Source organism: Oncorhynchus gorbuscha, linkage group LG08, assembly GCF_021184085.1.
Source record: "Oncorhynchus gorbuscha isolate QuinsamMale2020 ecotype Even-year linkage group LG08, OgorEven_v1.0, whole genome shotgun sequence".
In the NCBI taxonomy this organism is placed as follows: Eukaryota; Metazoa; Chordata; class Actinopteri; order Salmoniformes; family Salmonidae; genus Oncorhynchus; species Oncorhynchus gorbuscha.
In genome coordinates this window covers 18,513,915-18,527,019 of record NC_060180.1, presented here as the reverse complement: position 1 = coordinate 18,527,019, position 13,105 = coordinate 18,513,915, and the positions used below count along the sequence as shown (strand labels likewise).

The 13,105-nt window shown below is 41.6% G+C and overlaps 1 protein-coding gene across 3 annotated transcripts in view; it reads left to right on the top strand.

Annotated features, from left to right (window-relative positions):
* The window catches only part of ddx43 (DEAD (Asp-Glu-Ala-Asp) box polypeptide 43), a 41,190-nt gene that overhangs the window by 21,991 nt on the left and 6,094 nt on the right, over positions 1 to 13,105 (top strand). For 2 of the 3 annotated variants that reach the window (XM_046358680.1, XM_046358681.1), the window contains exons 5-13: positions 129 to 210; positions 417 to 624; positions 2,512 to 2,630; positions 2,806 to 2,916; positions 3,125 to 3,266; positions 3,394 to 3,494; positions 3,668 to 3,755; positions 4,015 to 4,142; positions 10,207 to 10,316. In XM_046358680.1, coding sequence (XP_046214636.1) covers positions 129 to 210; positions 417 to 624; positions 2,512 to 2,630; positions 2,806 to 2,916; positions 3,125 to 3,266; positions 3,394 to 3,494; positions 3,668 to 3,755; positions 4,015 to 4,142; positions 10,207 to 10,316 — 1,089 coding nt within the window. The remainder of the gene's footprint in view (positions 1 to 128; positions 211 to 416; positions 625 to 2,511; positions 2,631 to 2,805; positions 2,917 to 3,124; positions 3,267 to 3,393; positions 3,495 to 3,667; positions 3,756 to 4,014; positions 4,143 to 10,206; positions 10,317 to 13,105) is intronic. The other variant, XM_046358682.1, reaches the window with a different exon arrangement.

The window sequence follows — 13,105 nt, the reverse complement described above, 5'->3', positions numbered from 1 at the left end:
ACCGGGACTGCATCGCTGTTGATTGACAACTGTTCCTACACTTGATTCTCCCGTGTTCTTACATGACAGTGTTCTGATTGATAGTTCTTAGTGGCTGAATAGAACATTTTGATTTTGGATCCCTGCAGATCTCCCACCCCTGAAGAAGGATTTCTACTTTGAGTCAGAGATTGTAGCCAGTCGGTGTGAAGAGGAAGTAAAGGCATGGAGGTTAGTTGGGGACCAATTTTTGTCTCGATGGAGGTATATTTCTTGTCCAGCAGAGGATGCTGTTTATCCACTTTCTGAGTTCAATTTTTATTTTTTCTGCTCAGTAATATGTTCTCAACTCTTCTCAGTCGACTTTGGTTTTGTACTAACCTACATGCAAGCAAAGTAACTAGATTCCTGACCAATTCCACCCTCTCTTCCCGTAGGAAAGCGAATAACGATATCTTTGTGGATGACCTGAAGGAGGGAGAAGGGAAGAAGCGTCCTTTTCCCAACCCTGTGGTCACGTTCGACGAAGCCTTCCTGCACTATCCTGGGATCATGGAGAATATTGTCAGAGTCGGCTTCGCCAAGCCAACTCCTATCCAGGTCCTTATTGAGTCAGTCGGCTTCGCCAAGCCAACTCCTATCCAGGTCCTTATTGTGTCAGTCGGCTTCTCCAAGCCAACTCCTATCCAGGTCCTTATTGAGTCAGTTGGCTTCGCCAAGCCAACTCCTATCCAGGTCCTTATTGAGTCAGAGTCCAACCTCCCTTCCAAAACCTTACTGTTTGTATACAACTTTTGACCGTCTCTGAGCAAAGACTTGAGTGAGTTTCACTGACCAATTTAGATGAGCAATACACTCCAAATTGAACTGACCAATATAGTGCACTCACTCCATGCCCTTCAAGTTGGAGCATGATGGGAGCGGTTCAACCAAGCTAACATATAGAATTCACTTAAGATGTTCATACCATGCATCATTTCGCCATTATATTGTAGTACCACTTTAGTTATCAAAATAAATATGACCTTTACTACTAAAGCCCATAGAAACGCATTGAATAACACATTCATAAATGGCAAAAATACAGTCAGTTAATAAGGTTTTGAAGTATCTGTCCTATATCTAGGAGATATAAGACATATTTAACCCCAACAAAATGTTGGCTACATTACAACTGATTTACAATAACTTAATGGGTACATTACAGTTGATGATTTATAATAACTTAATGGGTACATTACAGTTGATTTACAATAACTTAATGGGTACATTAGTTGATGATGTACAATAACTTAATGGGTACATTAGTTGATGATGTACAATAACTTATTGGGTACATTACAGTTGATGATTTACAATAACTTAATGGGTACATTACAGTTGATGATTTATAATAACTTAATGGGTACATTACAGTTGATGATTTACAATAACTTAATGGGTACATTACAGTTGATGATTTACAATAACTTAATGGGTACATTACAGTTGATTTATAATAACTTAATGGGTACATTACAGTTGATGATTTATAATAACTTAATGGGTACATTACAGTTGATGATTTATAATAACTTAATGGGTACATTACAGTTGATGATTTATAATAACTTAATGGGTACATTACAGTTGATGATTTATAATAACTTAATGGGTACATTACAGTTGATGATTTATAATAACTTAATGGGTACATTACAGTTGATGATTTATAATAACTTAATGGGTACATTACAGTTGATGATTTATAATAACTTAATGGGTACATTACAGTTGATGATTTATAATAACTTAATGGGTACATTACAGTTGATGATTTATAATAACTTAATGGGTACATTACAGTTGATGATTTATAATAACTTAATGGGTACATTACAGTTGATGATTTATAATAACTTAATGGGTACATTAGTTGATTTCCTGCAAAATATAGAAATGAAAAGCACTATGGATGAAGAGATTTAGAAAATAATACTTCCCAATTCTCTACTTGCTCAGTGTTTACTTGTTCCCTTTCCTTCACTGATTGAATTAAAAGGAAATGGCTGGTATTAGAAATCTGTTGGAAACTATCCCATGCCTCCACCAATCCAGTGTGTTTACATTTGTGAGAAATAGTGAACGTGTACATAATTCATTAGACATTTTGGCGCTGGCAAAAAAAGGCATTTCGTTATACTTGATATTGACATTTTAAATGTGAAAGATGTAATTGGGAAACGCCCTTTTGAAGCTCACTGAACAACATTTTTTCAGAGGTCTATGCCTATGCCTGCAATTTGATGACTCATAGCTTACTGTTGTCTGTAGTTAGTTTCAGTATGCAGAAACTTTCTGCCTGCATGCACTGAGTTTCTGTTACACCTCTGTTGTCATTCACAAGGTCTTTATTGTGAGAAAATATTTTGTTTTCCCTAACAATAAACCCACTACTGGGATGCCACATTTGATACTTAGTACCATACACAGTTGCACTATAACTCCCATGTTGTCAGTGTCATTCCCATGACAGTTGTCCCCCTGTCCTAGTCTCAAGCCTGGCCCATGTCGCTGAAAGGAGATGACCTGATCGCGATCGCCCAGACAGGCACAGGAAAGACACTGGCCTACCTTCTACCTGGCTTCATTCACATGGATGGCCAGCCTGTGTAAGTTTTTACCATCATACTGGTATTTCTTCTAGCCACGCGTCTTTCACACAGTTGCTCATTCCAAGATTTACCCCGAATGGTCATGTGTAGTTCAGAAACAATGGGATAGGCATTCTTTACATTTTGTGGGTGTGTGACATTTTTTACATTTGTGCCTGTATGGTTTACACAGAAAACGTGATAAGCGGGACGGCCCTGGTATGCTTGTTCTGACTCCCACTAGAGAGCTGGCTCTGCAGATTGAGTCAGAGTGCAACAAGTACAGCTACAAGGGCTTCAAATGGTACAATACGTGCTCCTAACACTGTTTAGAATTATCATACTAGTGCTTTAACAAGCGCCACATTTATTCTACTGTACTAACACTATAATACACACTAGCTTATTGAGGTACCATACCTAACGCTACTTATGAAGAGATCGCATCTATACTATGACCTACAGGGGAGATGTCTGCATGTGGCGCTTCCCCCTCTGTGTTGTCTCTTTAGTGTGTGTGTCTACGGAGGTGGAGACCGCAGGGCCCAGATCAAAGTGATCTCAGCTGGAGTAGACATTGTGATCGCTACGCCTGGCCGGCTTAACGACCTGCAGATGAACGAGTTGATCAACCTGCATTCCATCACCTACCTGGTGTGTGTGTGTATGTGTGGGGGGGCAGTGGTGAAAATGTGTATGTGCGTGACTATTTGTGCGTGGCTTTGTATATTGCTGGTAGGTAGCGTGTGAGCATGTATGTAACTGGGGGTTTGTGTGTTAGGTGCTAGATGAGGCAGACAGGATGCTTGACATGGGCTTTGAGCCTCAAATAATGAAAATTCTTCTGGATGTCCGTCCGGACAGGCAGACTATTATGACCAGGTAAAAGGACCCTAAGATGCGAACACCCCGTTACTTCAGACAGACTACAACTCTGTATCAACGTTCAATCCACAGTGTATAGAGCTCATCTGTTTGGTAGGCATTTTAACTCTTACAATTCTTTTGTTGATCTTTGCCCATCTTGATGTCTATTCTCCGATTGGCTGATTCAGTGCCACCTGGCCCACGGGAGTGAGGCGATTGGCCAAGACGTACCTGAAGAACCCCATGATGGTGTATGTGGGAACTCTGGACCTGGCTGTGAGTGGAGCGAATGCTTCTGCTGCTCATTCCAAATAAATAAGAAATGAGTGGGATGTGTTAAGACCTAGGCCGGGATTCAATCTGATCAAGTTATATGTATTGTGGCTTTTAAAGGCAATTTGCCTTTTGGTAGGCCGTCATTGTAAATAAGAATTTGTTCTTAACTGATTTGCCTAGTTAAATAAAAAATATTAACAGCACTTATGTTTGTCCCTGCCCAACCTAATAATCTGTAGGTTTCTCTTTACTCTCTCAGGCTGTGAACACAGTGCAGCAGACTGTCCTCTTTTGTCAAGACGAGGAGAAGAAGGCCTATCTCTTTAACTTCGTCCACAACATGGAGCCTGAGGACAAAGTGCTCATCTTCGTAGGCAAGAAGATAATGTGAGTGTTGCCCTGCACCCCTCTGTTCTCTCCTTGTTATATGTCCAATGTCAGCGAGACATTGAGAAAACTAGAGATAATCCCTAGTCCACTTCATGTATATTTGACAGAATTACGTAGGTATAAGAATGGATAAGTGTAAAAGAAAATCAGGAAAGAAATCCCTGGCAAAAATTGAAGTAACACTTTGTTTTCAGAGGATTTTAAAATTACCTAATTACTTTTAGCAACATTTTAAGTGCTTTATATGATGTGTTATTTTTCATACAGTTCTTTAGAAGAATAATCGCATGTCAAATGTCTGGCACCCCTGCAGTTAACTTTTAAAACATATGTCCCCCTTAGAATATAGTTGAATAGCCTTGGTGTAATGGATATTGTAGTAGCTCCACCTTGCTTCTAATAGATTAAGTGGACTTTTCACAAGGGCGAAAAGAGGTAAGAGTTCTACCCATCACAGATGTCCAAGTCAGCAAAACAACATGATGGGTGAACTGAGGAAAATAAATGATCAAAACTGGAGAGAGATTGCCCAAGTCATCATTTTAGCAGTTATTGTATCTGATTCTGGCACTTGTTATATTTGTATTTATTATGGATCCCCATTAGCTGCTGCAAAAGCAGCAGCTACTCTTCCTGGGGTCCAGCAAAATTAATGCAGTTTATACACTTTTAAAACATTCACAGATTTCACAACACACTGTGTCCTCAGCCCCTACTCCACCACTAAAACATATCTACAGTACTAAATCCATGTGTATGTATAGTGCGTATGTTATCGTGTGTGTCTGTGCCAATGTTTGTTACTTCACAGTCCCCGCTGTTCCATAAGATTTAAAAAAAAATATTTAAAAAAAAATCTAATTTTACTGCTTGCGTTTTATGGCCTCTCCTCCGTCCTCTCTCACTTCCTCTTGCTTGAAATGAGACAGTCCTTCTCCACTCACGTGTCATTAGGGAAATAACGTTTACAGGGCTGGGTCCCAAAATAATGACGTTTATACGGCTCGGTCCCAAAATAAATGTGTAAAATGATCAAAACAATTTCAGTTAGTTATGCAATACATTTTATAGATGAAACAATAAGTAGACTATTGCTTTTAAATGTGCATGGTTTTTCTCCTGTGACGAAACAAAACTGACTCGGGGATGTGGCATAGTTCTAAACTCTTCTGCGGTAGGATACAAGTGAGTATCCTCAATGAAAGGTGGCTGTAGGCGGGGAGGACATTTCTGTTTGCCTAGTCATGAAATGACACCCTCCTCTACCACTTACTGATTTCCGGGTCTCAGAGGAGAAGACTAAGGATGCTTCTTTTTTTTTTTTAACGAGAACCTGTATGACTCAACTGTGTATGCAGCAGCCCACAATGGTTTGATTTAGACAGTGGGTGTCCCAACCTACCCCTCCAGGCTGTTTAGTGCAGACTGAGCACTGTTTTGAGGTGTGGCTTTTATTTGCGCTTCCAGGAAAACAAAACACAGGCTATGTTTTAGTTATATCCCCCCATGTAGCTGAGTGCAAGAGAAAGATGTGGAGAGGATATGGTTTCAATTTGTGTTGTGTAAAATTAAATGTAATTTGCTTAGTTCTCTGGTCGAGATATCTGTTGTTTTTGCCTTTTTGTGATTTGCCTGTGATTTGTATGGGCTCACAGAGGGAAATCAAGTCCTGTCCTGTGTTCATTCAAGAGCATCAAAAATGGTCTGGCATGGTTGCAAAGGCTAGTTACTCGAAGCATTGTTAATTTCTCAGTCTTTGTGGGTGGCTGTACGTATGAAATGACTATTATAGTTTCAAGTTCATGTCACCTGCACAAATCCAGTGAAATTCCTTTCTTGCTCCAAACCCAACAATGCAGTAATCAATATCAATGCAGCAAAAATGCAGTAAAAATAAGGTATAACAAAAACAAGAAATACAAATATGAAATATTAACACATGAAAGTAAGAAGCTATGTACAGGGTCAGTTCCAATACCATATTTACAATGTGCAGGGATATTTAAGTGAGGGGGGGGGGTTAAGGTAACTTGGCAAAAGGATGTATGATAGAGTAGCATTAGCATAAATGTGTGTGTAGAATCCTGTGTGCGGAGACCGTATAAAATACAAGGGTCAACTCAGTCCGTCCGTGTAGCCATTCTGTTAGCTATTTAGCAGTCTTATTGCTTGGGGATAGAAGCTGATCAGGAGCCTGTTACTGTCAGACTTTATGCACTGGTATCGCTTGCCCTGCGGTTGCAGACAGAACATCTAAGGCTTCGGTGGCTGGAGTCTTCAATGATTTTCCGGGCCTTCCTGCCTGATATAGAGGTCCTGGATGGCAAGGAGCTCGGCCTCTGATGTACTGGACTGTTCGTACCACCTTCTGTAGCGCCATGCGATCGAGGGAGGGACTGTTGCCATACCAAGCAGTGATGCAGCCAGTCATGATGCTCTCAATGGTGCAGCTGTAGAACTTTTTGAAGATTTGAGGGCCCATGCCAAAGCTTTCAACTATCATATGAGTGGACCATTTTAAGTCCTTAGTGATTTGGACACCGAGGAACATGAAGTTCTCGATCCGCAGCCCCATCAATGTGGATGGGGGCGTGTTCTCCCCCACGTTTCCTGTAGTCCACGATGAGCTCCTTGGTCTTTTTGATGTTGAGGGAGAGGTTGTTTTCCTGGCACCACACTGCCAGGTTGCTGACTATAAGGCAGGGCTCCATTGTGCAACCATTTAATTATAATTATGCAACACTTTGACTCGGCTGTGCGAGTTCAATTTTTAATTGTAAGCTGCAAATTCTAGCTGGACACTTCTGTCAAAACATTTGTTGTATTTGGAGGGTGGCTAAAACTCATAATTTGGTCAAACTGTAAGCTAAACTGCATTAATATCCTGATTTCTGCATGAAGGTGTCTGCCCTAACCCAAAATACATTAATATCCTGATTCCTGCATGAAGATGTCTGCCCTAACCCAAAATACATTAATATCCTGATTCCTGCATGAAGGTGTCTGCCCTAACCCAAAATACATTAATATCCTGATTCCTGCATGAAGGTGTCTGCCCTAACCCAAAATACATTAATATCCTGATTCCTGCATGAAGGTGTCTGCCCTAACCCAAAATACATTCATATCCTGATTCCTGCATGAAGGTGTCTGCCCTAACCCAAAATACATTCATATCCTGATTCCTGCATGAAGGTGTCTGCCCTAACCCAAAATACAAACATGGGCAAACCCTGTTTTGAAAGCAGCTACTGTTGTAATGGTTGGAGAGAGGAGGATCTCATCTTTATGTAGGTATTCCATTTATTTCTCATATTTCAACATAGACTCTTTTTTTTTACTGAAGTACAGTGCCTTCAAAGTATTCCCACCTTTTTGACTTTCCACATTTTGTTACTGTCTGAATATAAAATGGAGATTTTTTTTTTTTTGTCACTGGCCTACACACAATGTCAGTGGAATTATGTTTTGAATTTTTTTTACAAAATGTTATGGCAAGCCTAAATTTCAGGAGTAAAAATTGGCTTAAGTCACTGTGTGCAATAATTGTGTTTAACATTATTTTTGAATGACGACCCTCTCTATACCCCACACCTACAGTGCATTTGCAAAGTATTCAGACCCCTTCCCTTTTCCACATTTTGTTACAGCCTTATTCTAAATGTATTACTAAAAAAAATGAAAATGTGGGTGGGAGGGCCTTGGTCAGGGAAGTGACCAAGAAACAGTTGATCACTCTGACAGAGCGCCAGTGTTCCTCTGTGGATATGGGAGAACCTTCCAGAAGGACAACCATCTCTGCAGCACTCTACCAATCAGGCCTTTTATGGTAGTGGCCAGATGGAAGCCACTCCTCAGGAAAAGGCACATGACATCCCGCTTGGAATTTGCCACAAGACACCTAAAGGACTCTCAGACCGTGAGAAACAAGATTGATCTATTTGGCCTGAATGCCAAGTGTCACGTCTGGAGGAAACCTGGCACCATCCCTATGGTGAAGCATGGTGCTGTGAGGATGTTTTTTGGGACAAGTCTCAATGTCCTTGAGTGGCCCAGCCAGAGCCCGAACTTGAACCTGATTTTGAACAGCTCTAGAGACACCTGAAAATAGCTGTGCAGCACCGCTCCCCATCCAGCCTGAGCTTGAGGATCTGCAGAGAAGAATTGGAGAAATGCTCCAAATAGGGTAGATGCTGATCTTCTCTCCCTGGTACTGCAGTTTCCCAATCTCTCCCGCCAGGTGAAGAATAATTTATTTAGCCTCGAAGCCATCCACCAGTTTCCATTTTATCATAGGTCTGATGTGATGAGCAATGTTGACCACCACTCTAGTTTCTTACCTCCCAAAGAGGAACAAGAATGTGGTCCTCCTGAGCACACTGCACTAAACGGCTGAGATCAGTGATCATAAGGACAGGAAGTCAGCCATCATCCTGGACTACAACCACAACAAAGGTGTGGACAACCTGGACAAGGTGATTGGAACTTACAGTTGCAGGAGGATGACTGCCTGCTGGCCCCTGGTCTTCTTCCATAACATCATTGATGTGTCCTCCATACAATGCCTTTGTGATATGAACAAGATCAACCCTACCTGGATGCCTGATAAGTGGGAACAAGAGGAGTGTGTTCCTGGAGCAGCTGGGAAAGGCACATGTAACCCCACACATTCAAAGAAGGGAGTGCCTCCCCCGTACAGCAGCCTCTGCAGCGTTTGTGATCTTGTCCTGATCCACCGGAGGCTACAGCTGGGGCAGGCAAGAGGAGGAGATGCCAATTCTGCCCCCCCAAAGAAGGACTGTAAAATGCTATGTGCTGCACATGTGAGAAATACATCTGCAAAGTCCATGCACAGTTTTTTTAAAAGACATGCCGCAAGGGGTCTTTTTGTAGTCTCCAAATCCAGAACCAATTCAAGAAAACGTACAGTATTATATAACGCCCTTATTGCATGGAACTTCCATCTCATATTGCTCAAATAAACAGCCGACCTGGTTTTAAAAAAGAGATTAAGAAACATCTCGCGGCACAACGCCTCCTTTATTTGACCTAGATAGTTTGTGTAGGCTACGTGAGCCTTTAAAAATATATATATGTAGTTATGTTCTTGCCTAATGATCTGTATTATGTTTTGTGGGGACCCCAGGAAGAGTAGCTGCTGCATTTGCAAATACCAAATACCATGCACACACACTTGCATACTGTCCTACATGTGCTAATTAGTTGCTTGATTTATGTTATTCACATCTTATTTTATTCTTATTGTTGTTTATACACCTTGTGGGTGGGGGCAATGGTTAAAGAAATGGGAGAATAGTATTTTGTAGTTGAGTTCCCCATTCTGGGGCGGCAGCGTAGCCTAGTGGTTAGAGCGTTGGACTAGTAACCGGAAGGTTGTGAGTTCAAACCCCCCGAGCTGACAAGGTACAAACAAATCTGTCGTTCTGCCCCTGAACAGGCAGTTAACCCACTGTTCCCAGGCCGTCATTGAAAATAAGAATATGTTCTTAACTGACTTGCCTGGTTAAATAAAGGTAAAATAAAAAAATTAAAAAATTCTACAGTATTCAAGAATATATCACTATTTTGCCAGAGAAGTTGAAGACTTACTGTTTCCCTTCAATAAAATGCATTCAAAACTACTTTCTGCACATTTCTGCTACTTTCTTAGGCTAGATGTACTATCTCTTGCAAAAAATGTTTTACACCTAGCAATAACAATAAACCTCTACTTTAGTAAAGAAAACAATTATGACAGGTGTTGTAATAAAAACGAGTGGTGTCCACTGATTTTTAAATGCAGTCTTTCTGCATTGTGAAGAGGAAAACCCCAGATATTCACAAAGTTTGATGAATTACAGGTTGTTTCTAAATGCAAAATAGATTTGGGGTTTAAAATTAAATTAAGCTGTTTTTTTTTTTTTTTTTAGGGGTTTAGTGAAGGCGGGTCATTTTTTACCCTTAGGACAAGGGGAGAATGTTACAGAATACAGAATGTTAAGACTACACAAGGGTTAATCAATCACCAAATACTGAAGGTTTTCTGATTTCTTACCGAAAGGTGTGACGACCTGTCCAGTGACATGTGTCTGCGGGGCCTGGCAGTACAGAGTCTTCATGGGGACCGGGAACAGTGTGACCGCGAGGAGGCGCTCAAGGACTTCAAAGAAAGTAGGTTGATAAGTAATCCCTAACCACTGATCTGAGGTCAGTGGTCCACTGTAGTTCGGTTGATGGAGCATGGCTCTTGCAAAGCCAGGATAGTGAGTTCTATAACCGGGACCACCAATATGTAAAAAATGTGTACACGCATGACTGTAAGTCACTGGCTAGAACCGTCTGCTAAATGGTATATACAGTTGAAGTCGGAAGTTTCCATGCACCTTAGCCAAATACATTTAAAGTCAGTTTTTCACAATTCCTGACATTTAATCCTAGTAAAAATTCCCTGTCTTAGGTCAGTTAGGATCACCACTTTTTATTTTAGTAATGTGAAATGTCAGAATAATATTAGAATTATTTATTTCCACTTTTAATGCTTTCATCACTTTCCCAGTGGGTCAGAAGTTTACATGCACTCAGTTAATATTTGGTAGCGTTGCCTTTAAATAATTTAACTTGGGTCAAACGTTTTGGGTAGCCTTCCACAACAAGTTGCGTGAATTTTGGCCCATTCCTCCTGACAGCTGGTGTAACTGAGTCAGGTTTCAAAGGTCTCTTGCTCACGCACGCTTTTTAAGTTCTGCCCACAAATTTTCTATGGGATTGAGGTTAGTGCTTTGTGATGGCCACTCCAATACCTTGACTTTGTTGTACTTAAGCCATTTTGCTTGCTTCAATATATCAACATCATTTTCCTTCACAAAATAGACGGCATCATGAGAAGTGCATCAGTCCCTCCTGCAGCAAAGCACCCCCACAACATGATGCTGCCACCCCCGTGCTTCACGGTTGGGATGGTGTTCTTCGGCTTGCAAGCGTTCCCCTTTTCCTCCAAACATAACAATGGTCATTATGGCCAAACAGTTCTATTTTTGTTTCATCAGACCAGAGGACATTTATCCAAAAAGTACAATCTTTGTCCCTATGTGCAGATGCAAACTGTAGTCAGGCTTTTTTATGCCGGTTTTAGAGCAGTGACTTCTTCCTTGCTGAGCGGCCTTTCAGTTTGTCGATATAGGACTCTATTTACTGTGGATATCAATACTTTACCTGTTTCCTCCAGCATCTTCAAGGTCCTTTGCTGTTGTTCTGGGATTGATTTGTACTTTTCGCACTAAAGTACGTCCATCTCTAGGAGACAGAACACGTCTCTTTCCTGAGTGGTATGACAGCTCCGTGCTACCATGGTGTTTATACTTGCCTACTATTGTTTATGCAGATGAACGTGGTACCTTCAGGTGTTTGGAAATTGCTCCCAAGGATGAACCAGACTTGTGAAGATCTACAATTTTTCTTCTGCGGTCTTGGCTGATTTCTTTAGATTTTCCCATGATGTCAAGCGAAGAGGCACTGGAGTTTGAAGGTAGACCTTGAAATACATCCACAGGTACACCTCCAATTGACTCAAATGATGTAGCCTAAAGCAGCCTAAAGTAGCCTAAAGCCATGATATAATTTTCTGGAATTTTCCAAGCTGTTTAACGGCACAATCAACTTGTATGTGGACTTCTGACCCACTGGAATTGTGATACAGTGAATTATACGTGAAATAATCTCTGTGAACAGTTGTTGGAAAAATTACTTGTCGTACACAAAGTAGATGTCCTAACCGACTTGCCAAAACTAACAAGTAGTTTGTGGAGTGTTTGAAAAATGAGTTTTAATGACTCCAGCTGACGTGTATGTAAACTTCCGACTTCAACTGTATATTTAAAGCTGGGGTGGCCAACCCTCCTGGAGAGCTACTGGGGTTGCAGGCTTTCGTTTCAACCCCGTTGTAACGCACCTGATATCACTAATTAAGGTTCTGGTGAGCAGCTAATTAGTAGAATCGGGTGTGCTAGATTAGGGTTGGCTCCTGTAGGAGATTAGCTCTCCAGGAGGCGGGTTAAGTAATGTGTCCTCCTGGAGAAGTCAGGCATATAGAGTGCAACATATTAACCAGTCATCTCAAATCAAATTTTATTTGTCACATACACATGGTTAGCAGATGTTAAATCAATTTTTCCATTATTAAAATGGCTAGAGTTGAGTCAGTATGTTGGCAGCAGTCACTCAATGTTAGTGGTGGCTGTTTAACAGTCTTATGGCCTTGAGATAGAAGCTGTTTTTCAATCTCTCGGTCCCCGCTTTGATGCACCTGTACTGACCTCTCCTTCTGGATGATAGCGGGGTGAACAGGCAGTGGCTCGGGTGGTTATTGTCCTTGATGATCTTTATGGCCTTCCTGTGACATTGGGTGGTGGTAGGTGTCCTGGAGGGCAGGTAGTTTGCCCCCGGTGATGTGTTGTACAGACCGCACTACCCTCTGGAGAGCCTTGCGGTTGTGGGGGCGGAGCAGTTGCCGTACCAGGCGGTGATACAGCCCAACAGGATGCTCTTGATTGTGCATCTGTAGAAGTTTGAGTGTTTTTGGTGACAAGCCGAATTTCTTCAGCCTCCTGAGGTTGAAGAGGCGCTATTGTGCCTTCACCACACTGTATGTGTGGGTGGACCATTTCAGTTTGTCCGTGATGTGTACGCCGAGGAACTTAACTTTCCACCCTCTCCACTACTGTCCCGTCGACGTGGATAGGGGGTGTGCTCCCTCTGCTGTTTCCTGAAGTCCACGATTATCTCCTTTGACATTGAGTGTGAGGTTATTTTCCTGACACCACACTCCGAGGGCCCTCACCTCCTCCCAGTAGGCCGTCTCGTTGTTGTTGGTAATAAAGCCTACCACTGTAGTGTCTGTCGTCTGCAAACTTAATGATTGAGTTGGAGGCGTGCATGGCCACGCAGTCATGGGTGAACCGGGA